Genomic DNA, 23,276 nt, shown 5'->3' with positions numbered 1-23,276 from the left:
CTACCAGATCACTGTGAACACATATATAAAAGTTTTATTCACAAATTATTTCCTATTTACAAATATATCTTTTTGGCTTTTTTCCATTAAAAGCCTACCAACTTTTATAATTCTTTATTTATTTCTTCAACCATCATTTTTAATAACATGGCTTGTATTTTTTATCCTTTCTTAATTTTTAAAAATAACATAATACTTTATATTACGAACTCGGGGTATTTGACATAGGAGACATTTTTACTCAACCATATGATCATTTTAGTCCATTTTATAAACTTTCGGTGTAAGAGCATCTCGAATACCCTACCTAAATCGAAGTAGCCAATAACATTAATATAGCTAGCTAGCTAAAAGAATTGATTAACCATATTTTTCTATACACTTTTAGCCTAGCCAAATTCTATACTTCACTCCAGCTTGTATTTTTTGGTGTAGGATGTCTAGCAAAACCTAGGTAGCTAGCTAGTCCATTTAACACTATCTGACGTAAAAAAAATACTGCATTCCATAATAACTTTATTTTTTGATTTTTGTACTCCAACGTTTGACCATTTGTTTTATTTAAAAAATTATAAAAAAATTTAAAAAAATAGTTGTGCATAAAGTACTATTTATATTTTATCATCTAAAAATAAAAATATTAATCGCAAAAAAATTTAAATAAGACAAAGAATCATGTACATTGTATCTAAAAACAAAAAATAAATTTAATATGGGACCGAGGCCGCGTTCGTTTCGATCGAGGCGGAAACCGGAGTAATAGATTAGTGCATGATTAATTAATTATTAAAAAGATATAACAAAGACTAATATGACTTTTTAAAACAACTTTTCTATAGAAAATTTTTTTAAAAGATACCGTTCGGAAAACATGTGCGTGGAAAATATTAAGGTAAGATAATTTTCCATGCCCTGTGAACGTGGCCCGAGTAGTATTACTAATATTTTGGAGTGTTTTTTTAGGACGGCTAAAATCGATCTTACATATGACTGGTACGATGGTTATTTTCGAGATGCTTGCTTACCCAAAGTCCAAATTCCGGTGGCAAAACCGCAATTTCGTCGAAACCCTAACGCTGTTCCCCCACACCCACAGTCGCCAGTCGTAAGCCCTCGCCGCACCTCACGCGGTCACTCGCCGCACCGCCGCGGCTCGATCGCCGCCGCCGCCGTCGCCAACCTCCCGGTCGCCGCCGCGCGGCCTCCTACCCCGGGTACCGCCGCGTCCTCCTCGAGATCCGCTGCCCCCGCCCGCTTCTTGTCTTCTTCCCCGACTGCCACGGTTGGTTCCTGTCCTGATTTCTGGTCGGGGGCGCCGTGGCGGAGGATCCCGGGAGGTATACGCCGGTGATGGCGAGGTCGCCCAGCACCCTGCCTGCGTCGCCCAGTCTGAAATGGAGCAGGTCAGTTTCACCCCCCCAAAACAATCGAACCCCATGGGCAGATGGGAGATCCATTCGGAATTTGATTGATGTTTTCCTGTCGATTTCACCCACCCAATTTCGTCCCGATTCGCTTTACTAATAGCAATTCGTTTCTATTTTTTTGGTTCAGCTGAATCCCCAAGCGCTAATTTAGGTCCATCTCAGTTACAATGAGTCCATCAAGGAGTAGGAGCAACAGCAGCAGCAGGAGCAGGAGCAAGAGCAAGAGCAGGAGTCGCAGCAGGAGCAGGAGCAGGAGCAGGAGCCCTCGGCGAGAAAGGCTGCGCAGTGAGCGTGTATCACGTCGCAGCCGCAGCCGCAGCCGTAGCCCAATACGTAGAAGAGAACATCGTGGCCCCAGGTGTGTAAGGCTGATTCATTTTCTGTATACTTGCTTTGCTCAGAAGCAGATGCAGGAATAGGACAATGCATCCCTACTCCTAAGCCCTAATACCCATGTAGATTACCCTGCTAAGATCTAAAATTTAGAAAATAAATGTACATCTGTGCAAATTATACTAGCCGAGCCATAGTCATGACGTAGTTCTGGCTCCAAGCACCGCATCGGGTGTTTTAAAACCCATACGATTTGCTGGTATAGTGGTATGCCATAAGTTTTTTGTTGGCCCTCCAGTAGTGTGTTCATTGCCTGGTCTTCTACACTGTATTTTCTTCATGGACATACTTACTATAATGCGATTGTGCAAAATAGTTCCAGTCAAAATCTGACATGTGGTAATGTAGGTGTTAAGACAATTGTATGATAGATGTGTGGTAGGTTTGGTAGAAAAGACCAGGGGATAAACGGTAAAATTGTTTCAATGATTTCACAACCCCAGACACCTCGGGACTCACCTCAGCACTCCAAGGTTTTATAAAACCCACTTCAGTGATTCATTTTTAGTTTCAAAGGCTACTAAAGTTCTATTTATGAACTTTAGAACTTATTAGAGCATGCTATCTTTGAACTGCTGGTTCGATGCCCCAACCGACGCTCAATTTGGTCACATACTGTGGCCTGGACTCTGAAGGAGCTGTTCTTATTTCCAACAATAAAGATAGCATGACAAACCATTGAGCATAAGATTTAACTACTAGATCCCTTGGCCACCATGTTGTCTCAGTACAGTTATAAATTATAATGCTGTGCACTTCTAAGGCTCCCCATAATTACTTATGTGCTACCACCAGCAAGTGGCAAATGCCCATGCATTTGTCAAGCTATGCTCTATTGCTCTCAATTAGACACACATGCCCCTTGAATCTAGTTATGTGAATGTGTTTTTTCTGTATATCTGAGTATAATCTGTTGATCTTTCAAGGAAAATAACCACATTGATATGAATGATTTTCCGTTTTCCAGGGATCTTATATGCAAGAATTGCAGGAGGCCTGGTCACTTTGCTAGGGAATGCCCATCTGCTGCTACATGCAACAACTGCAATCTTCCAGGGTAAGATAAGCATGGAACATTCACTTAGTGTAGTTGTATTGTCTGTTTCATTTTTGGCAGAATCAAGACGTTATCATGAATTGTTGTGGGCCTACTGTTAACTTGTTCTGTTCTATTTTCTGCTGCCATCTTTTATTCAAATTTATTTAAAAAATTGGGCTAACTATTTTGTTTTGGGGGTTCTTTTAAACAGACACTTTGCAGCAGAATGCACTTCTGAAACTGTTTGTTGGAACTGCAAGAAGCCTGGGCACATTGCTACAGAATGCAAGAATGACGCCATTTGCCATTCCTGCAACAAGACAGGTCATCTGGCACGTGATTGCCCAAGTTCAGGATCTAATGCTAAGTTATGCAACAACTGTTTTAAGCCAGGCCACATTGCTGTTGACTGCACCAATGAACGGGCCTGCAACAACTGCCGTCAGCCTGGGCACATAGCTCGGGAGTGCAAGAACGAGCCTGTTTGCAACCTGTGCAATGTCTCTGGTCATCTTGCTAGGAATTGTCGAAAGACGACCATTTCTTCGGAGATACAAGCTGGCCCTTTCCGTGAAATCGTCTGCCGCTTGTGTCACCAGCCTGGGCACATCAGCCGCAACTGTATGGCAACCATCATCTGTGACACCTGTGGTGGGAGGGGTCATATGTCATTCGAGTGCCCGTCAGCCAGGATGTTTGATCGTGGGCTCCGCAGGTTCTGAAAACAGCCGTGCAGGGGTGTTCATCCGCACAACTGCTGATGCTCGGAATTTCACCTTGTTCCATTGATTCCACTTAGATAGCTTGTTTGACTATACCGAAACGGTTCTTTTATACCTTTTCCACCCTGGGAGTTGAGAATGACTGTAGGATTTATCTGGGTGAAAGCTTTTCCTTGTGTGAATCAAATTGTGGCCTTTCGTGAGAGGACAAACTGCTGTATCTTCCCAGAGACAGACATCCAAGTATCGTGTATGACTATTTGAGCTATCTGACTCCTCCAAGCTTGATCCTCCCCTTGAAGTTGCGCCATTACGTCGCGCTGCCCACGTTCTGTGTTATCATGCTACTTTCCTGCAAGAAAAGGTTGGCAAGTAAGAAGATATCAGACGATGGCAGTTTCATGGTGTTTGTCTCTGAGGCTGATTCGGTTGAAGAAAAGCTCGTAGCTTCCTAACACTCCCTATCTTTTTGATTATATTTATACTTATAAACTAAAATTGAAATTTTTAGTCTTAAATTTAAGTTGATTTTTGGATATTTTATCGAAGTTTATTTTTCAGCCTTGATTTTTAGATCGTTAAAAATACATATATATATATATATATATATATATATAAGTTTTATTAATAAATTATTTTTTTCAAATATATCGTTTACCCCTGCCGTTGCCTAACCTCGAGAACTACGTCACAATGTTAGTTCTGACACTACGGGCTGATGGTATTTAAGCTCGCCAAACCACATCTTCTGTAACCCAAACTTGAGACAAGCTTAACCATAAAGTTGAGTACATGACAAGTGGGCCATGTGAATAAAAAGTACAAAGTTGAACAAGTGGGCCCATACGAATAAGAAGTTTGGTTGATAATAGTTTTGCCAAGGAGCATTTTGGTCTTCTCAAAAATGTATCTCTCCATTTCACAGAAATGAAATATCATTGTTGTAGTGTCCTCCAGCATATGAGCTGACAAACAGCCTGTCAACCACATAATCCTCCCAAAAGAGCTCATGAAATTGAGAACATATCAGCAATTTATTCTGTAACTTGAACATCGACACATCTCAATTAAACTTGAACAGTGCATCACAGGCCCATACATTATGAGCGCAACAACGAAATACAGGATAGAGCCATATCTCCAAGGTTTTCCTGAAGGAAAGCCAGAACAAACCACAAACCATCAAGCAGTCTCACTACCAAATTTATAATGACACACAAATCCATAATAGACAAGTCCATACTGCAAGATCATGGAAGGCATGGCAGTGCGCTTATTTCACACGATCTTTGAGCGCATCAAGACTGATTTCACTGGCGTCAGTAGCCTGCAGTTCCAACTGAATGCCATTCAGCTCCTTCTTGAACTTCTCGTTTGAGCTCGCGTAAAGCATCTTGCTCCTCACTTTTGCATTGTCTGGGGACCTTCAATTCAACCATATTATCTCATAAGCGGTAGACCTACAGTGATGTAAATATGGAATAGAGGGGACGAAGAAGCAATACCACAAGATATAGAAGATCCTGCTCTTTGGCACCTCCTCTGCAGTAAGGAAGTCAAAGTCATAGATTGCGAACCGGCAGTCCCCTTCAGGTAGGCTGCTAGTGAAATCTTCATAGCTTGTTGTGCGATCCCCAATTTTGTCCACAATGATCTCTTTCCCCTTGTTATCCATCACGAAAGTTATGAAACGGTGCATCCTTTTGGATTGTAGCTCGTTGAACTTCAGCTTGCAGTCATCATGAACTGCAACTCCTGATGATGAATTTGCCTGTGTGCAATGTAACATCATATAAAGAAATCTGTCAGTTCATAGTTACTCGAGTAATTCAACCTACTTTTCCTTGAAACAATATAAACTCTGTGTGAATTTAGCATGCAAGGTATGAGTTGCTTCACTTAAGGATTATAACTTACAAAAAAAAGGATCTTGTCAGTTTATTCAGATACCACTAATCAACATTTTTAATCAGTCAATCCAGTATAGTTATTTATTCTCTTAGACCTAATGGGGTATCTCCAGTATAGACCTTGACTTTATGGGTGGAAACTTTATGGCCTGCTCACTGGTGCCATTACCATGCTACTGCTACCCCAAAAGATGTGCCCCAAATAAACAATTGAGGGATTAATAGGAACATGTTGGCTGAACAATACACAGTTCAATTAACATGGTCAAAAGGGGTAAATGGAAAAACGCCAGCCAGTAATAAGCAAAGAGGTGTGTCCCATACGAGACTAAATGAAGGTATAGAGGCCATTATGCATATACTCCAGTATCTTCAGGCAAAGGTTACAGCAAATAAGATGAGTGACAGTGTCCATGAAGATGTTTGCTTCAAAGGTAGACCTTGTTCTGTGCAATTCTTTTTCATGCAAATTCACTGTTATTTTGCAACCACTATTCCACCAAGTACCACATACGAAGTTGCAAAAATGACAGCGAAAGCGCACGAAAAAGGAGTGTATGAAATAAATTTTACCTGTTAAGCACACATTACCGTGTCACTCTCTTAATTTATGCAAGCTATGACTTCCATGCGTGAATATGGATAATGAAAGTGTGCACACTGATGTTTTGTATAATCGTTCAGTCCTCATTCGGTCCACGATCACTCCTTTCTGGTAGTTTCGTCACAGTCAATTGGAAGGTGCAGTCATTTCAACGAGAAATTTAACTTTTTGCCACTCTTACGAGCGGCCAAAACAGATTTGTCACTCGCTGTCTATGACATGTAGACCCTCATGAGTCTATAACAGGTGGGTCCAGTGACAAATCTGTTATGAAAATCCGTAAGAGTGGCAAAAAGTTAAAAGCCCCCATTTCAACAGCCTTTCCTTTGTTATTGTTAAAGGCACATGTCTATAGGGATCACAGCAAACCACATTTAGCTGTCTTATACCAGAGATATCCCCATTAGATCAATACAAATGATTACCATTTAGGATTTACTGATCGAGGAGTCAGTGGGATCTGAATAAACTGAAGAATCCTGATTAGCAACAACATGCAGCAGCACGTACTTTTCTCTACCTAATTCCAGAAAGGCCAGCTGGCAGCTATATGGCATATGGCAGTGCTGTACTGCTGTAACCTCATCATGTGATCCAGACACAGATCAACTCAAATTCCATGTCTAATCGATGCCATGCAATCCGAATCTAACAATCTAGAGCTCATCGGCGAGCGGATGCCAACTTAAATCTAGATCACGCAAATCTCACCACACTACCCGCATGCGTGCTTTGACCTGTTGTGCTCATCTCAAGGCCAGACAGTGTCACTAACTTCTCAAGCGAAGCGCTCACTGCTGACGAGAAGAGAACCGCCGAAATTCCTCACGATCCGGTCGGCGGCGACGAGTAAAAAAAAACAGCAAAGCCTTACCACGCTGCCGCACAGAGGAACAACCGATCCACGACCGGAAGCGCCTCAAACCCCCCTCGATCGACCTCGATTCACAGCGGTCACGCCTTCTACCCCGCTCCTACGACAAGCACAACCCCCTACGGCTCCACCAAAGCCAACCAAGCACGAAACCCCGGGCCGATCTGAGACAAATCTACCCGAAACCAAGCCAAACGAGCGCACGGAGACACGAGGCGGCGGCGGCGGCGGAGGAGGTGCAGGGAGAGGGAGCGGGAGCCGTACCATCGCCGAGCTCGGGAGGGGGGACGCGGGATCGGCGGAGGCGGAGGCGGCGCGGCAGCGGAAGGGGAAAGCGAGTTCGCTTCGGTCCGCTGCTTGCTGCTGGCTGCTACTGCTGCAAGGGGGGAAGGGTGTGCGAAGCTCTCGGCTCGGGCGCCGAGGCTTTTGTTGATGGAGTCGCCGCGCCGTCCACTGCTCCCTGCCCCCAACCCCAAGTGGTTGGCCCACCACCGTATCGATACACGCGACGCGGGCGAGGTCGCGGCTACTCGGATCGGCCTCCGGGGCCGTCGGATCGCCGGACGCACGGCTGGGATGAGCGCGTGCCGCTTCGGCGTGACGGCCTTTTATTGCTACCGGAGAAAAGTTGTTGCCATCGTGTCACGCCCTGGCGAGACGTCCTTGCGACAAGAGGGAGATTTTATTTTGAAAACGCCACCTCAAATACCAAACTTTTAGTCCTTGTTTAGTTCTTAATTTTTTTAAAAAAACATCGTATTGAATTTTTATATCTAAATAAAACATTAAACATAGATAAATTAAAACACTAATTCTATGGTTATAGTTATGTAAGAAATCTTGAGACGAATCTTTTGAGCCTAATGATTAACCATAAGTACTACAGTAACCAATATGTGTTAATGACGAATTAATTAGGCTCAAAAGATTCGTCTCGCGGTTTCTAGGCTAGCCGTGATATTCGTTTTTTCATTCGTGTCCGAAAATCTCTTCCGACATCTGTCAAACATTTGACGTGACACTTCTACCAAAAATTTTCTCAATCTAAACACCAACTTATAGTAAAAATATAATTGTTCTTTAAATTATTTTATTATCTACGTTATATGCTATAAGGTTTTTTATTTCTCATATATAATTTGAATATATATAAAACATATATTCGTTATATGTTGAAAGATTCTTTTCATTTCTCACGGTATAATTTAAACATAAAACACATATATGATAGGGATACCGTCAAAATATTTTATACTATAAAATAGAATATCATAATACAAATAGTTTTTCTGATCATAGTCTCATCATTTAATGATTATTAAGCTACTGAGTTGCTTTAAAAAATCTAAATAACTAAAATGAATTAAAATTGACCAGTAAAATGACAAAAAAATCTGCAAAACAACATGAAAATATACAAAGAAAAAAAGCAAGCTAAACCTTACATTTGTAATACAAATACATAAAAATCTTTATTCGAAACGGGGATACGCTTGTGCCGATCTGTGCCCAAGGACGCAATTACTTTACGACCGATCACCGATTGATCGTCTCTTTTATTATTCGTGTAATTAACCACACGCGTACACACAATTATGCAAATCCAAAGCACCGAGCAATCCGTACAAGCCACACACACGCGCACGCATGTGGGTTGCAAGTTGCGACGCCATGTAATTACTTGCAAATCAAAAGCCATTAGCGGCGTGATTTAGCAGCTTAATTGGTGTGGTCCTTGAGCACGTCGAGGGTGAGCTCGCTGGGCTCCGTGGCCTGGACGTCGATCTGCACGCCGTCGAGCTCCTTCTTGAACCCCTCGTTGGAGCTGGCGTACACCATCTTGCTCCTCACGTCCGCCGTCGCCGGCGACCACGACACGAAGAAGATCTTGCTGCGGGCCGCCTCGCCGCCCTCGCCGGCGGCGGTGGATTCGCTGACGGTGAAGTCGTGGTCGTAGACGGCGTAGCGGCAGTCGTCGGCGGGGAGGCTGGCGGTGAGCTCGTCGAAGCCGGCGTCGCGGGGGCCGACCTTGTCGACCACCACCTGCTGCGCCGCGTCGTCGATCTTGAACACCACGAACCGGTGGGCCCGCCCCAAGCGGAGCTCCTGGAACCTCGCCTTGCACTCCTCGCTCACGGTCACACCTGACGCCGCGTTCGCCTGCACATTCGCACGCATACATATGTGTTCCATCAAATCCAATTCTGAATTCTGAAACAATGAGCAGATGATCGCTGAATTCACGCCCAATTCAGTAGAACAAGACCATTCTGAATTCACGACCGCTGAATTCATGTTGAAATTGCAAGACATACACAATCTGAATTCTGAACTCTGAAATATACAGTGAGCAATGGCCTTGCGTACGTACCATGTCTGGCTCAAAAACTCCTGGAGATTGCTCTGAGTGGCTGCTAGTTATTGCGGATTTGCAGTCAGTAGCTCGTGAGTGTTTTATCATGAGCTTGGTTCCTTTAATAGGATGGCCGTGTCCATGTCTATGAAATAATTTAGAGGGGTGATGTGTATACGTGTGAGCACACTGTGGCTTCCTGATCGAAAAGATGGTTCCAGATGGTATCTTGGCGTGGCAGCAGGGCACACTCTCACAGCCAAACTGAACCTAGAAAACTCCAATTTCCGCTTGTGTGTCGGCATAGCGTGCTTGGTTCTTGATTATGAATCCAAATCAGCTACGTTTGCTGAATGAACTGAGTCAGGTTGAAGTTTTTTTTTTCTTTTTGATAAATGAGTCAGGTTGAAGTTTCGCATCTGCGAGTCAGTAATAATTAAGATACTACCAGTTCTAATGGCGTTACAACGAACTCATGATGAGTCCACGGTGTCACCGAATATAACAGCAAAACAACTAAAAAAGCTTCAGATTGTGCAGCTGTCGAGCGATTGAGTTGCACCTGAACCGGATAGTTGTCTGGTCTGATCCATTACATTTTGCTCTGCTAAAGGACCAAGGGGGATGATGGCTCGTATTTGCAAAAAAAAATAATAATTTATGAATAAAATTTTTATATTATTTTTTAGTGATCTAGAAACCAATACTAAAAGCAAACTTCCGTGAAAAAATTTAAAACAAACTTTAAATTAAAAGTTAAAAATTTAAATAAAACGAAAAGAGGGAACACATCTCACTCAAAATATCAGCCGGCAGGTGACTTTCCAGGACGGCGCCGGCTCACCCTTTGCTCGTCGCCGCCGCGTTTTCACTGAAGTGTCCAGCTTGGCTTAGCTGTGCTGTGCTCTGGCGAGACAGCAGCACACTCGAACAACTGGTTTGTGTCTTAGGACTTGTTTAGTTTGTATTTTTTTTTAAAACATCACATCAAATTTTTAATATATATTTAACGTATTAAATGTAGTCTAATTACAAAATAAATTTTAGATTTCAGTTGGAAACCGCGAGGCGAATCTTTTGAGTCTAATTAATCCGTCATTAGCGCATGTCGGTTACTGTAGCATTTATGACTAATCACATCCTAATTAGGCTCAAAAGATTCGTTTCATGATTTCTCTCATAACCATATAATTAGTTTTAATGTGTATATATATGTTTAATGTTTCATTTAAATATCTAAAGATTCGATGTGATGGTTTTGGAAAAAACTTTTGTGCCGTGTGACGTCCGAGAGACCACAGAATGGAATGTGGGCCATCGGATTAGCCAACGGACGGTAGTTGTCCAGCACCTCAAACACAAGAGCTGTTTATGTACAATTAATGGCTGTTTTGTTTTGTTTTTATTTATCCCTTGAAGGGACATTTCACCCTGTACTCTCTCTCTCAATTCTGTTCGGCACTCCTTTGAATTATAATATAAAGTGACTGAATTTTCAAGTTTAGTCTTTAAACTATAAATTTAGATAGATTTTCTTACTTGTTTTTTCGTGATTATTAAACGACAGCCAAGCAACATAAGTCTAAAATTCAAAATTAAAAAACTTAAATACTAGGGAATGACCTAATATATCAATTAAATTGATAAAAGTGAGGCTAGCTCATCACCTCGTGGAGATAGCTAGAAAGAGCCGTAAGCATTTAAAAAACTTAAATATTAAGAAATAACTTAATATCAATTAAATAGGTAATGATCTAATTTCAATTAAATATGTCTCACCTTTAAGCTACAATCCGGAGTAGCTCGACTCATCGACAATTTGTTCTAAGAACATAATTAGGGAACAGCAAAACCACAAAATCGAGTAAGGTTTTGTTTTGGAAATTCAAGCAAAATCGGAGTTCACGGTAAACGTAATTAAAAGTTTCATGAAACTTATTATATGGTCATTAACAACATAGCGTATTTTCTAGTTTGGTGTGTGTGACAATATGACAGTATTTTGAACGATTGTGTTTAACTGTCCACGTATTTTATAAAGGAGCGAATGTACGGTATAGGTGTATAACTTTTGATGCACACAAAACATGCTTACGCTTCCTATAGTGTTAGGCCTTGTTTAGTTCTTAACTTTTTTCTAAAAACATCACATCAAATTTTTAGAAATCTAAATAAAGCATTAAACATAGATAAACCAAAAAACTAATTGCACAGTTATGGAAGAAATGTTGAGACGAATCTTTTGAGCCTAATTAGTTCATGATTAGTCATAAGTGCTACAGTAACCAATATGTGCTAATGAGAGATTAATTAAGCTCAAAACATTCGTCTCGCGGTTTCCAGGCTAGCCGTGAAATTTGTTTTTTCATTTGTGTTCGAAAAACTTTTCCAACATTCGGTCAAATATTTGATAGGACACTTCTACTAAAATTTTCTCAATCTAAACACCACCTTAATCTCCGTTGCCCAAACCCTGACATAGTGACATGTGTACATGTTGTACATAAATGATCTTTTTAGAGCAAGCGACACACAAATACATGGAAACAATGGAATACATCTGATTCGATCAGTCGAACAGTTTGGCTCAAATACAAGTCAAGTGACTAAATGAATGAACTAATAATATAAATATATAATCCAGCGAAAAGCAAGTCACGTACAATGGTAAAATCTCTATCTGTATAAATTGAAAGAATGAATGAACAAATCAATTGCTACCAGTGTGCACCAATATGTACAGGCAGCAATCACAACGAATCCTAGACATCACAGAAGTGATCTTCGCTACATCTAAACAAAGAGCTCGAGCAGAACGGGCGGCGCCTGGACGGCGGCGGCCTCGTCGCGGTGGCGGCGCATGTGGCCGCCGAGCGCCTGGCCCATCTCGAAGCCTTGGCCGCAGATGTGGCACTCGTGGGTCGCCGCGGCCGGCTTCTCCTCCGCCTTCTTGGGGGCCTCCTTGACCGTGGCGGCGGCGAGGCAGAGAGCGAGCCCGTGGCGGCCGCGCAGGTGGCTGGTCCGGTGCCCGCCCAGCGCCTGGAACGACGGGAACGCGCGGCTGCACGTCTTGCACACGAACTCGCCGCCGGGCCCGGACGCCGCCGCAGGCGACGACGACCCGCGCCGCGGCTTCTTGGCCGCCTCCGCGGCGGCGGCGGCAGCAGCGCCGAGCGAGAGCGACAGCGAGAGGCTGACCCCGCCGTCCCTGGGATGCTTGGTCATGTCGATCGAGCTCGAGATTGAACAACACGAGAGACCACAGGAAGAAGAGGAGGAGCTAGGCAGCGAGCTAGCTAACTCAAAGCTGGATCGAGAGGGATGGCCGCGGCTTTGCGGTTGGGATATGCATGGGTGGCTCTTATATAGAGACGCGCGGGGATGTGGTCACGTGCACGCCACGGCGCGCGAATCGTCGTCGTCGTCTCGGCTCGTACGTACGCGCGGGGAGGGGGGTCGCCTCGGCTGCCTCGTCTGAAACGGCGGAACCTTCTGTGCGTTTTGGGCGGGACGCGTTTACCTGGGCCGGCTGGCTTGCGGTTAGTTTGTTGTAAGCGTCAGCGTGCGTGTGCGCTGAGCTGGCTTCACAGCCGCGGCCCGCGGCCAGACCGAAGGGAAGGGTCCGAGAAATTATATATATGATCTGCTGTTTGCTGAGCTTTTTTTACTTTTCTTTTTTATTTGATTAAATTTTATATGACTACAGCCGTGTTCGGCATGAAGAATATGGAGGTAAGTTATCAATTAATTAATTATTATTTATTAAAAAAATTAAAAATATATTAATATGATATTTTAAAGCAACTTTTCTATAGAAAATTTGGCAAAAAACACACCTTTTAACAGTTTAAAAGCCATGTGGGCGAAAAACGAGGTAATCTGGATACGTTGATGAGTATGCCAAATGCGGTGGAATGGTACCATGATAATTTTGTAAAGTTTAAGATATGTCATCAGTATCTTAATGACATGTAAGACCACATGAGTCAATGACATGTGGGTCATGATGACATATCTTAAATTTTAAAAAATTATAATGGTATGGTTGTAATTTTCCCTTCATAAAATTATCCCAGTGGCCAGTGCTACTTATTTAAGACATACTGTGACAAAAATACGTGATATAAACTGTGATATCTCGGAACTGCACGCATAGTTCCATCTTTTCCGTAACACTGCATATTATAAATGTGTCATCCCTATACTTATCGCGTGTAGTTTTGGGATAAAACCAAGACTCTATGTTCTAATTTTGTGAAAAAATAATACTAATACGTAGGTTTAGTTTTGGGGAATTTTACTCTTTAAATTTTAAAGCTAAACTCCTCTTTAAATTTTAAATCTAAACTTCACCGAAAATTTAATTATAATCTACAACATCCATGTACTTTGTTGGTTGGTTGAGTTAGTAACCAGCGTGGAAAACATAGCTGTGCATTGGTATATCGTTAATTAACTATTGGTTATAAAAATTAAAAAAATCTAAAACATATTTTATATCGATAATATTTATAAAAAATACGCTAGATTGAAAAGCATATGAAAGAATCTGAATTACTAATAGGCACAAACCAACGCGGCCAGTACTTCATCCCGCCTAGGATCGCCAGTTCGAACGGTGTTCTCCCTCCGTTCCAAAATAAATTAATTTTTTATTTTTTATCTATATTTTTGATTTTTCGTCTTATTTAAATTTTTTTTTAATTAATATTTTTATTTTTATTAGATAATAAATCCTGAATAGTATTTTACGTATGACTATTTTTTTTAATTTCCTAAAAATTTTTTAAATAAGACCGATGGTCAAACGTTGGACAGAAATATAAGAATTGGTTTTTTAAGAGGGAGTATATCTGAAATGAATGTATAAGAAGTACTAAAGAATAAAAAATTCAATTGCGTTGGATTATGTGAGCCCCACGTGCCACAGGTTCCATGCCTCCAGGGCCTGCACCGTTCGATGGTTCGGGTGGTGTGGGACCCACAGCCCGGGCGGTTTGACCGGTCAGACTCGAACGGTCATAGTACTAGTCTTGCACCCGAAGAAGAAGAACGTGATAGTTCGTTACGTACTTGTCCGGAAAGACCACAAAAATTCCGAATTCGGATCTGAGCGCGTGTTCTCTCCAAACAAAAGTATGGACTAAAAAAAGAGAGAGAAAACGATTAAAGATGTCACCTTGTATGTATGCAGTATGATACTTTCCCATGAAGTAGCAGCCAACATATATTACAACGCGCTCGAGGTTCATTCAGAATGCGACCATCCATCTGAAGAAAAAGCGTTGAATCGGCTTGCTGTTTCTTACGAACAAAGACTATAGCTTGTTCCAGTTTCAGTTCTAGCTGGCTTCCTGTCACTTTCTTGTTCCGTTTTATTGTCGATCGATTCCTTGGCCAGAGTATACATGAAGAGGGGTTGATTAGAGATAAGCTAGCTTGTTTAATTTAATTAGTTGGCAGTTCCTTTCCATGGACGACATGTGTGCTGTACGTGACTACGTCGTCTCTATGATCGAGCATGCATGCGCTGATAAAACTGTGTAGATACATCCACGATTGTTTAGGTGGTATTTAGTTGCCAAAATTTTTTGACAAAAACATCACATCAAACGTTTGACTGGATGTCGGAAGAGGTTTTTGGACACGAATTGAAAAACGAATTTCACGGCTAGCCTAGAAACCGCGAGACGAATCTTTGGAGTCTAATTAATCCGTCATTAGCACATATTGGTTACTGTAGCATTTATGGCTAATCATGAACTAATTAGGCTCAAAAGATTCGTCTCAAGATTTCTTTGATAACTGTATAATTAGTTTTTTAGTTCATTTATATTAAGTGCTTTATTTAGATGTCTAAAAATTCGATGTGATGTTTTTGAAAAAAAAATTAAGAACTAAACAAGGCCTTAATTAGTCGGTGGTCTGTTGGATAGGGATCGAGTGAATGGTGAGAATCGACAGGAGGGTCGCGTAGACACGAGAAGGGCCAGCGCGTCTACCGTCCGTGTGTTTCTGCTTGAACTTCCTTCTCCTCAGTTTGGAGTCGAAATGATTATCCCGAATTAATCCCAACTATTTATTTTTTTTAACATATAAGTATTTATAGAATTTAAATTGTATATTATAACGATATGAAAACATTATCTTCGAACTATCATTTCATATATATTCATTCCTCATTTTATTAAGGGGTGCTATGTTTTTTTTCTTAATCTTATCTACTAGATAAGTTAATTAGAAATGTTTATCTTTTTTTAGCGGGAATAGTCGTTTATAGCAAGTAGAAAATTCTTTTTGATGGGAATTCGAAGACAGCAGTACCGTTTTGATCTGCCAATTGTTGGCCATTGCAGAGTGCCGAGGCATTTGCCTCTTTGTTTAACATATGTCTCTCTCATGGAGTCCATGGGACGAGAAGTGCATTAGTTTCTCTGGTTAATTAGCTAGGAACACGAACAACTATCTGTGTTTTATTTCGTCAGGCCGACCAATTACTTGTTATTTTCTCATAGTGCAACCATAAGGAAGCACGAAGTGGCTAATCTTAATCCTTTTCTTGAAACATACAGGCGAGATAACTCAAATCTTTTCTACTTGAGGTATAAGAGAGCATATTTACACCAGAGATGTCCATCCAGTCAGGATCTAGTCAGGTTCTAGATTAGAGGTTCAAACTTGAAAGGGAGAGGCCGGACGTGGCTACAAGCATACAAGTATATGTGCATCATCACTCATCAGATTCAGTACTGTAATGGCACATGGAAACTCAGATTTGAACCTGACAACAAAATTGCAATTGCTTGGAGAACAATTTGGGATAAAAATTGATTATGAAATGGCCAGAGAACTAAATTTATTTCTGGCACAAATATATATTGCATTACAAAGAGGCAGGAATGAACGAAAGAATTCTGTACATGTATTGTGTATATATATAGCAAAGGCTATATATATGAGCTCAACAAATCCACCAAACGGTCCAAAAACTGACCGAATCAAAAACCACACGCTAAATGAACAAATTCAAACCTCCTACCATAATTACAAGATCGATCAAGCCTTACAGTTTTTTTTTTTTGTTGTTGTAGAGATGTACATCAACTAATCAATGGCGAGACAGTGCACCCGTCAGTTCAAAACTTGGGAACAAATTAATGGAACCTAATTAACTGGCTAGGCGAACAGCTCAAGCAAGACCGGCGTCTCGGCGGCGACCTCCTCCGGCCGCGCGTCGCAGCGCCAGACCCAGTCGTCGGCGGAGGATCCGATGCCGCCGGCGGCCATCTCCTCGCGGTGGCGCCTCATGTGTCCGCCGAGCGCCTGGCCCATCTCGAACCCGAGGCCGCAGATGTGGCACTCGTGCTTTTCCCTGTGCTCCTTCTCGGCCCTGTGCTGCCTGATCGCCCTGTCGCCGACGGCGCCGAGCTCCAGCCCGTTGGTCCTGCCGCGGAGGTGGCTCGTCCGGTGCCCGCCGAGCGCCTGGAAGGAAGGGAACGCGCGGCCGCAGGTCTTGCAGACGAACTCCCCTTCCCCTGACGTCGGCACCACGTGGCTCCTCCGCCGCGCCTTCCTCTTCCTCCCCGGCGCCGCCGACGAGTCCGACGACGAGTCCGTGCTCAGCGCCAGCGCCAGCGACACCTCGTCGTCATGCTGCCTCGGGTGCTTCATCTCCGAGAGCCTCCTCGATTCTTCGCGAATAGCTACTACTAGAGATCTGAGAGACAGAGAGATATTTGTGTGATTGGATGGGTAGGTGGGTGGCGCCAGCGCTTATATATAGGTTGCGGAGAGGCGGTGGAGGGGCGGGAGGGAGGCTTCGTGTGCGGCAAGGAGGTGGTGAGGTGGCGTGGCCGGGCGGGGCCAGTGGCGTGATGCCAACGCGACGTGCGGTGCCGCGTCGGGACGTGGAGGAGCGCTGGGCCAGTCGGATCGGGGACGGAGTGGGATGCGGCCGAGCCGGACGTGTGTGTGGGTGGGTCGGCAGTGACCTCGCCTGGCACGGCAGCCGCGTGGCGGCTCCCGGTTGCTTAGCCGCGGGGGCAACGTCGCCGCCGCCGCCGCCCCGGCCTCCTCGCCAGATAATTCACTCAATTATTTATTCTTCCAATCGATTAGCGCTAATTTGCTAAGGTGGTGTTTAGATTAGGAAAATTTTTAGGATATGTGTCATGTCAGATATTTGACCGGATGCTGTAAGGGGTTTTCGGACACAAATGAAAAAACAAATTTCACGGCTAGCTTAGAAACCGCGAGACGAATCTTTTGAGCCTAATTAATTTGTCATTAGCACATGTTGGTTACTGTAGCATTTATGGCTAACTATGAGCTAATTAGGCTCAAAAGATTCGTCTTAAGACTTCTTTCATAACTGTGTAATTAGTTTTTTGGTTTATCTATGTTTAATGTTTTATTTAGGTATCAAAAATTCAATATGATGTTTTTTAAAAAAAAATTAAAAACTAAACAAGGCCTAATATTACCAATACTGGTGGTGGTTTATGCTGGAATGGTCTAGAACCTTCTCGAGATGGATCTGTTTGAACGATGGCTTGCATACTTGCTTATGCCTGGGGATTAATTTAAGCACGAGCTGTGGTCGATCGTGACCATCCAGAACTTTTCAACCCTTTTTACGGGGGTTTATATTTGCTACGGCGAAAAGACCGTGTGCACAGTACACAGTTATCTGTCTCTGTTTGTGCTGTTATAGTCAGAAGTTGTATAGAGGTGTGTAAGTAAAGTATACATCGACATCGTGTGATGTACGGTCTCGATTGCTCTCGGACTTGGAGAGCTGTATGTACATACAGACGACCCGGCCCCACCACACACGGGAGCGGCATGGGATTAACCAGCGCCGCGCCTTTCACGTCGGCGCTTTAGCTCCAGCACACGGTCGCCCGGTCGGTGACCAACCGCCCGAGCGCGCGGCGCCGTGACGCGGCCGAAGAATCGTGGGAAAAAGGGCAGAATCCACCGTGATCCGCCACGTCTTTTTACGGGCGAGGGCGAGCCCAAACTCCGAAGCCGCGAAGCGCATGGACGCCGCCACGGGCGAAAAGTGTAACTTGGCTATTTTTGGCTTATTTCATGATGAACGAAACAATATATTTATAAATATGAAATAAATAAAGATAAAAATATTTTAAAATTAACTCTATATTTAAGGTTAAAAATTTAAATTTTAGTTTATAAGTATCAGTATAAGCAATAAGATAAGGGTAGGGTGTAATATGTTCCTGTATTTGTGAGTCTGCGCAAACATTTTATGTATAAACCTTTGCATATATGAATTCTCTATATAAAATTTATTAAACAATTAAGTATATATCTCTATAGCTACATCCTTTTAAGATAATATTTACTATGTAGAAGATTTTCATTAGATTCTTTCTAAATGATAAATTATTTGTATATAAACTCTACTTTATACATACATTGATACATATAAATTATAAAAAACTGTATATCTATTCGCACGAATTAAGGTTATTCGCCACGGGCGGGCGCGCGCTCCGCCGTTGCTGTCGCTGCGTGGCGTGCGCGTCCCCACGAACCAGATTCTGGTGCTACTGCTACTACTACTAGCGTAGTCGTCGTGGCTGCGAATAGACCATCAACAGAAGCCAAATCATATTACTACGTTTCTCGTTTCTGGTTCGTTTTGTAAGTGGTACTTTTCCCGGAAGCTCGTCGATACCTGGACGAACGAATAGCCAACAAGCGCTAGAACTCAGAACGTTCATTAGATTTGCAGTGATGTCATTTAGGATGTTTTCTTTTGCTTAGTTATACTTGTGTCCCAAGTGAGAGGAGGGAGTCATCTAAACGCGTATTAAGATTCTTATATCCCTCGGTCCCTGTACGTGAGCTTTGACCGTAATCGTTTCTACAGAAATGTATAGGGACATCACGTAGGATCGGCGTCATTATCTTCTACTTAGTTCGTTTTGATGTTTAATTTTATATCTGTGTTGTATTATTTGTCTAATATAATTTTTATATAAATATATAAAATTATACGTCACACTTTAACTTCTTTCTTAATAAATTAAATCGTAATAAAATAACTAACAATGAATTATATAATTTTTTAAATAATATATATGATCATACTTATATTCAAAAGTCAACGATATTAAAGCCGCGTTAGTGAGAGGAGGGGTAAGTTAACTTACCCGGCGCGAAAAACATAGTAATCGATCAGTACATAATTAATTAATTATTATTTATTAAAAAATATTAAATATATTAATATGATTTTTAAAACGATTTTTCTATAGAAAAGTTTTGCAAAAAATACACCGTTTATCAGTTCGGAAAACGTGTGCGTGGAAAACGAAAGGGTAAGATATCTTAGAGCATGTACAATAGCCAGCTATAAACATATTTTAAACAGATAAGAAGAGAGAGAATAGATGTGAGCTATTAATTTGTAGCCAACTGCACACGAACTCCAAGACACAGTGTGACATGTGGTACCATGTACTAATGTTTTATATATAACTATTATATGAATTGACTATAGATAAATTAGAGCTAGTAGTTGGCTATATTGTTGAACTTGATCTTAGCAGCTCGCACGAATGCGGCCTAAAAAGGAGCAAAGAAAGCACTATCGAGTCTCGACGCGCTTAAGCAGGTCGGTTTATTCGTGTGCAAAAAGCCAATATCATATCATGTATATCTACATGGCGTCGACATGATACATGGTAGAAAAGAATCATATCAGCGATCGATGACTAGTCCAGTACTCCTGGCCCATACTTTAGTAGGCTGGACCTCTTTATGGTTTAGTTGATTGAGCTCCATATGGTACGATGCAAACTAATTAGTGGTCGATCTGTTTGCTTCTATCTGAAGCTGCAACCGGCCGCTTGCTTAGCTTTGCTGCGTGCCAGCTTGAGCTGCATTCGCCTCCGTCCTTCGTGTGAACAGTGATGAGCTTACTGTGAGCTGTGCTGTGCATATGGCGGATCAATCATGCACCTGGGTTGCCGACAACAGCTTCCCTGACACCGAGGTAAAAAACAAAGGGCTCGTTCGCCGCAAACTATTGACTTTAAATTCAATTTTTTTTCGTGCGCACGTTTCTCGAACTATTAAACTATATATTTTTTACTAAAAAAATTTATATAAAAATTATTTTAAAAAATCATACTAATCCATTTTTTAAGTTTACAATCGTTAATATTTAATTAATCATATACTAATAATTATTCTTGTTTTACGTGTACCGATTAGATCGGTTTGAACCCATCTCGCGAACGAGCCCAAAAAACTTCAAACTGGTGGGGTTATCCAAATATCCGCGTGTTACATGTCGACAATTGCTCAAAGTCAGGGCATGATTTTGTCATGGAACTATGAAGTTGTAGGTTTCTACTACTTGCAACAATAAGAACATTAACAATAAGAAGCGTGTATGCGTGTGTAAGATTATCCCCAACAGCTCATTCATCCCATCCTCCATCCTAGAAATAGAGGATAAAGAGTAAAAGTTGAGATTCAGCAGAACATCTATCTCATCATCTATTTTTAGATGTCATCCATATTAAGAGAGAGAAACTCTATATTTAGATGTTCTCTCTCCAATCCTCCAAATAGATATAGAAGATGTCATATATAGATGATCTGCTGGAGTACAAAGGGATATGAAGGATGAAAGTGTTTTAGAGGATCATCCAAATGAAGATGGTCAAATTTAAATGAGCTGTTAAGGATGCTCTAACAGGGCCACCTTTACGACTAAGGCCGTGTTCGGCTGTGGTATAAATTAACCTGTACGAAAAAATATTAATATATTATTAGTATATAATTAATTAATTATTAATTACAAAAAATAAAAATAGATTAATTTGACTTTTTAAAGCAACTTTTCAATAAAACATTTTTATAAAAAACACATCAGTTTGAGAAGCGTGCGTATGAAAAAAAAGAGAATCTGGCTCTTATTGTGGCGAACGAAAGCGGCCTAAGTGCTAGATTTCAACATATGGCGGTATGACATTCTTCACCAAGTTTCGATCAACTATTATTGTTTCAAATTTCAGTCCTCCAAAACCTTTCGAAATTTCACTTAGAATTAACTATCGTCATATGTCGAGACCTCAAAATTTGACGGTTTCGACCTGTTTGTCCGGTAGACGTAAACCCTTACGCACTTTGAGCATATAGCGTGCAACTAAATTTCCACATGAAAAAGGTAAGAAGTCCTAACATGTAGAAAAACTATCAGCACCAAAACATGTTGGGTAATTTTTAGAAAAAAGTCAATGACATATTTTAATAAAAAGTAATTTGTGAATAAATATTTTATATATATATCTTAGCGCTATAAAAGATACGAATAAAAAATATAGTACTGTGAAAAAACCTTAAAATTAACTTTAAATTTAAATTTTTATCTTATAAATATAAACAGAAATAAAAAGATGAACGTAACAACCTTGGTGTGACGATAAGCATCGTAGTCATGTGCACCCTTTATGAACACCGGAACACATATACTTGTATGGCAGAAAAAGAAAAAAAAATCCGAGGATAAGTGAGTCACAAATAGAAAGGACACCGCCCAATTTCTGTCCCCTGTAACCCTGTTGCTAGTCCGGTGATGCAGACTCGTTAGCATACGTGCAGCAACTCTGCGACGATCTGGCGAAGTCCCTTGCTCCCTTGAGCTCACTAACGTACTGACGTTTTGTCCCATGAAAACGTAGTCGGTGATGACGTGCTCCCTTGAACATGAAGAGATAGAGCTCAACCGACAAGCTTCAGGTTCCGTGTCCTACTTGTATTTCAAGTAGTACACGTCTTTTTTGTGCTTGATCCGTAATTAGTAGTACTGTAGGGTGTTTGCTCGTGTAGGGTTTGACTGGTATTCGTCTTGACAGAATAGCAGACGCTACGTTTCAGATACACGCTCTGCCGTCCTGCGCTGCACGGGAAATTGCCACCTTCCTCGCAGATACTGTCTCCGTCCCAAAATGATTATCTTTACGTTTTCAATCTCTAATGCATATGTTTTATTTTTTCCCAATCCCTATACGTCTATGTTCCATTTTACCAAACCTTAATGTAGAACCTCAATGTAATAATTATGAAAACTAAAAATCTTTATAGAACAAAAGAGGAATAAAAAAACGGAATGTCTACATAATAGGATCATGTTGTACAATGGGATAGTTAAACGTGGCCTGAGTTATAGTCCTTGTGCATAGAAACCGAGTAAAAAATTCTATCAGCCTTATATTTTTTCTCATGCTTATGCTTATAAGCTTAAATTTAAAGTCGATTTTGAGTTTTTTCATTATAATTTATTTTTCAGTCTTTGTTTTTAAGATCTTTAAGGATATATAAGGATATATATGTATATGCTAGTGCCCGTGCTTCGCCACGAGAATAAAAGTAACTATTTTATTTAAAATTTTATTAAATTACACGATATATATGTTACAGTGATAGACACCTGAGTTTTTTAAAAACATATACTCCCTATCTATTTTAATAAATAATAATGTTAACTTTTTGATAGACGTTTAATCATTCGTCTTATTAAAAACATTTATTTATTTTTTATAAGTAGATTTATTACTAAATATATATTAATTATAACTAACATTTTTTTTCATATTTGCACAAAAATTTTAGATGATTAAACTCACATCAAACAGTCAACAACCTATTAAAATACAATGGAGTATTAACCATCCCTCAAAAATATCAAAAAGCAAAAAAGCACACTTTTTCTCAATACTTTGCTGGATGGCTGCGGACAGGCCAGCAAGCGAGCGCTTTGCGCAAGTGGTCCGTGAGGCCGCCGCATGCACATGGGCCGTGCTAGGCCACACGCTCTGCATGTCCTGGGCCGTGGATAGGCTGGCAATCACGAGTGGGCCGCCAGGCCGCGAGCAAGCTAGGGAGTGCGCTGTGAGGGCGACGCGCGAGTGGG

At 41.4% G+C, this 23,276-nt stretch overlaps 5 protein-coding genes across 5 annotated transcripts; 1 reads left to right on the top strand and 4 right to left on the bottom strand.

Annotated features, from left to right (window-relative positions):
- Nucleotides 1–1,052: 1,052 nt before the first annotated feature.
- Nucleotides 1,053–4,048, top strand: LOC102711052 (zinc finger protein GIS2-like). The gene is made up of 4 exons (XM_006650744.3): nt 1,053–1,403; nt 1,555–1,785; nt 2,788–2,877; nt 3,071–4,048. Exons 2-4 carry the CDS (start codon nt 1,595–1,597, stop codon nt 3,579–3,581), a joined length of 792 nt encoding a protein of 263 aa, XP_006650807.1. The 5' UTR covers nt 1,053–1,403; nt 1,555–1,594; the 3' UTR covers nt 3,582–4,048.
- A 541-nt stretch (nt 4,049–4,589) lies between these two features.
- LOC102710770 (actin-depolymerizing factor 4) lies at nt 4,590–7,420 on the bottom strand. Its single transcript, XM_006650743.2, has 3 exons — nt 7,234–7,420; nt 5,087–5,352; nt 4,590–5,005 (listed from the first exon to the last, which is right to left on the bottom strand). The coding sequence occupies exons 1-3, from the start codon at nt 7,234–7,236 to the stop codon at nt 4,855–4,857; spliced, it is 420 nt and encodes a 139-aa protein (XP_006650806.1). The 5' UTR covers nt 7,237–7,420; the 3' UTR covers nt 4,590–4,854.
- Nucleotides 7,421–8,350: 930 nt separating this feature from the next.
- On the bottom strand, nt 8,351–9,426 carry LOC102710479 (actin-depolymerizing factor 3). The gene is made up of 2 exons (XM_006650742.2): nt 9,341–9,426; nt 8,351–9,129 (listed from the first exon to the last, which is right to left on the bottom strand). Exons 1-2 carry the CDS (start codon nt 9,341–9,343, stop codon nt 8,689–8,691), a joined length of 444 nt encoding a protein of 147 aa, XP_006650805.1. The 5' UTR covers nt 9,344–9,426; the 3' UTR covers nt 8,351–8,688.
- Nucleotides 9,427–11,789: 2,363 nt separating this feature from the next.
- On the bottom strand, nt 11,790–12,642 carry LOC102713180 (zinc finger protein ZAT8-like). Its single transcript, XM_040522599.1, has one exon. It carries the CDS (start codon nt 12,545–12,547, stop codon nt 12,116–12,118), a length of 432 nt encoding a protein of 143 aa, XP_040378533.1. The 5' UTR covers nt 12,548–12,642; the 3' UTR covers nt 11,790–12,115.
- A 3,670-nt stretch (nt 12,643–16,312) lies between these two features.
- Nucleotides 16,313–17,055, bottom strand: LOC102710192 (zinc finger protein ZAT8-like). Its single transcript, XM_006650741.2, has one exon. It carries the CDS (start codon nt 16,991–16,993, stop codon nt 16,499–16,501), a length of 495 nt encoding a protein of 164 aa, XP_006650804.1. The 5' UTR covers nt 16,994–17,055; the 3' UTR covers nt 16,313–16,498.
- Between the last annotated feature and the right edge of the window lie 6,221 nt (nt 17,056–23,276).

Source organism: Oryza brachyantha, chromosome 3, assembly GCF_000231095.2.
Source record: "Oryza brachyantha chromosome 3, ObraRS2, whole genome shotgun sequence".
NCBI lineage: Eukaryota > Viridiplantae > Streptophyta > Magnoliopsida > Poales > Poaceae > Oryza > Oryza brachyantha.
This window is presented reverse-complemented; position numbering and strand designations above follow the sequence as displayed.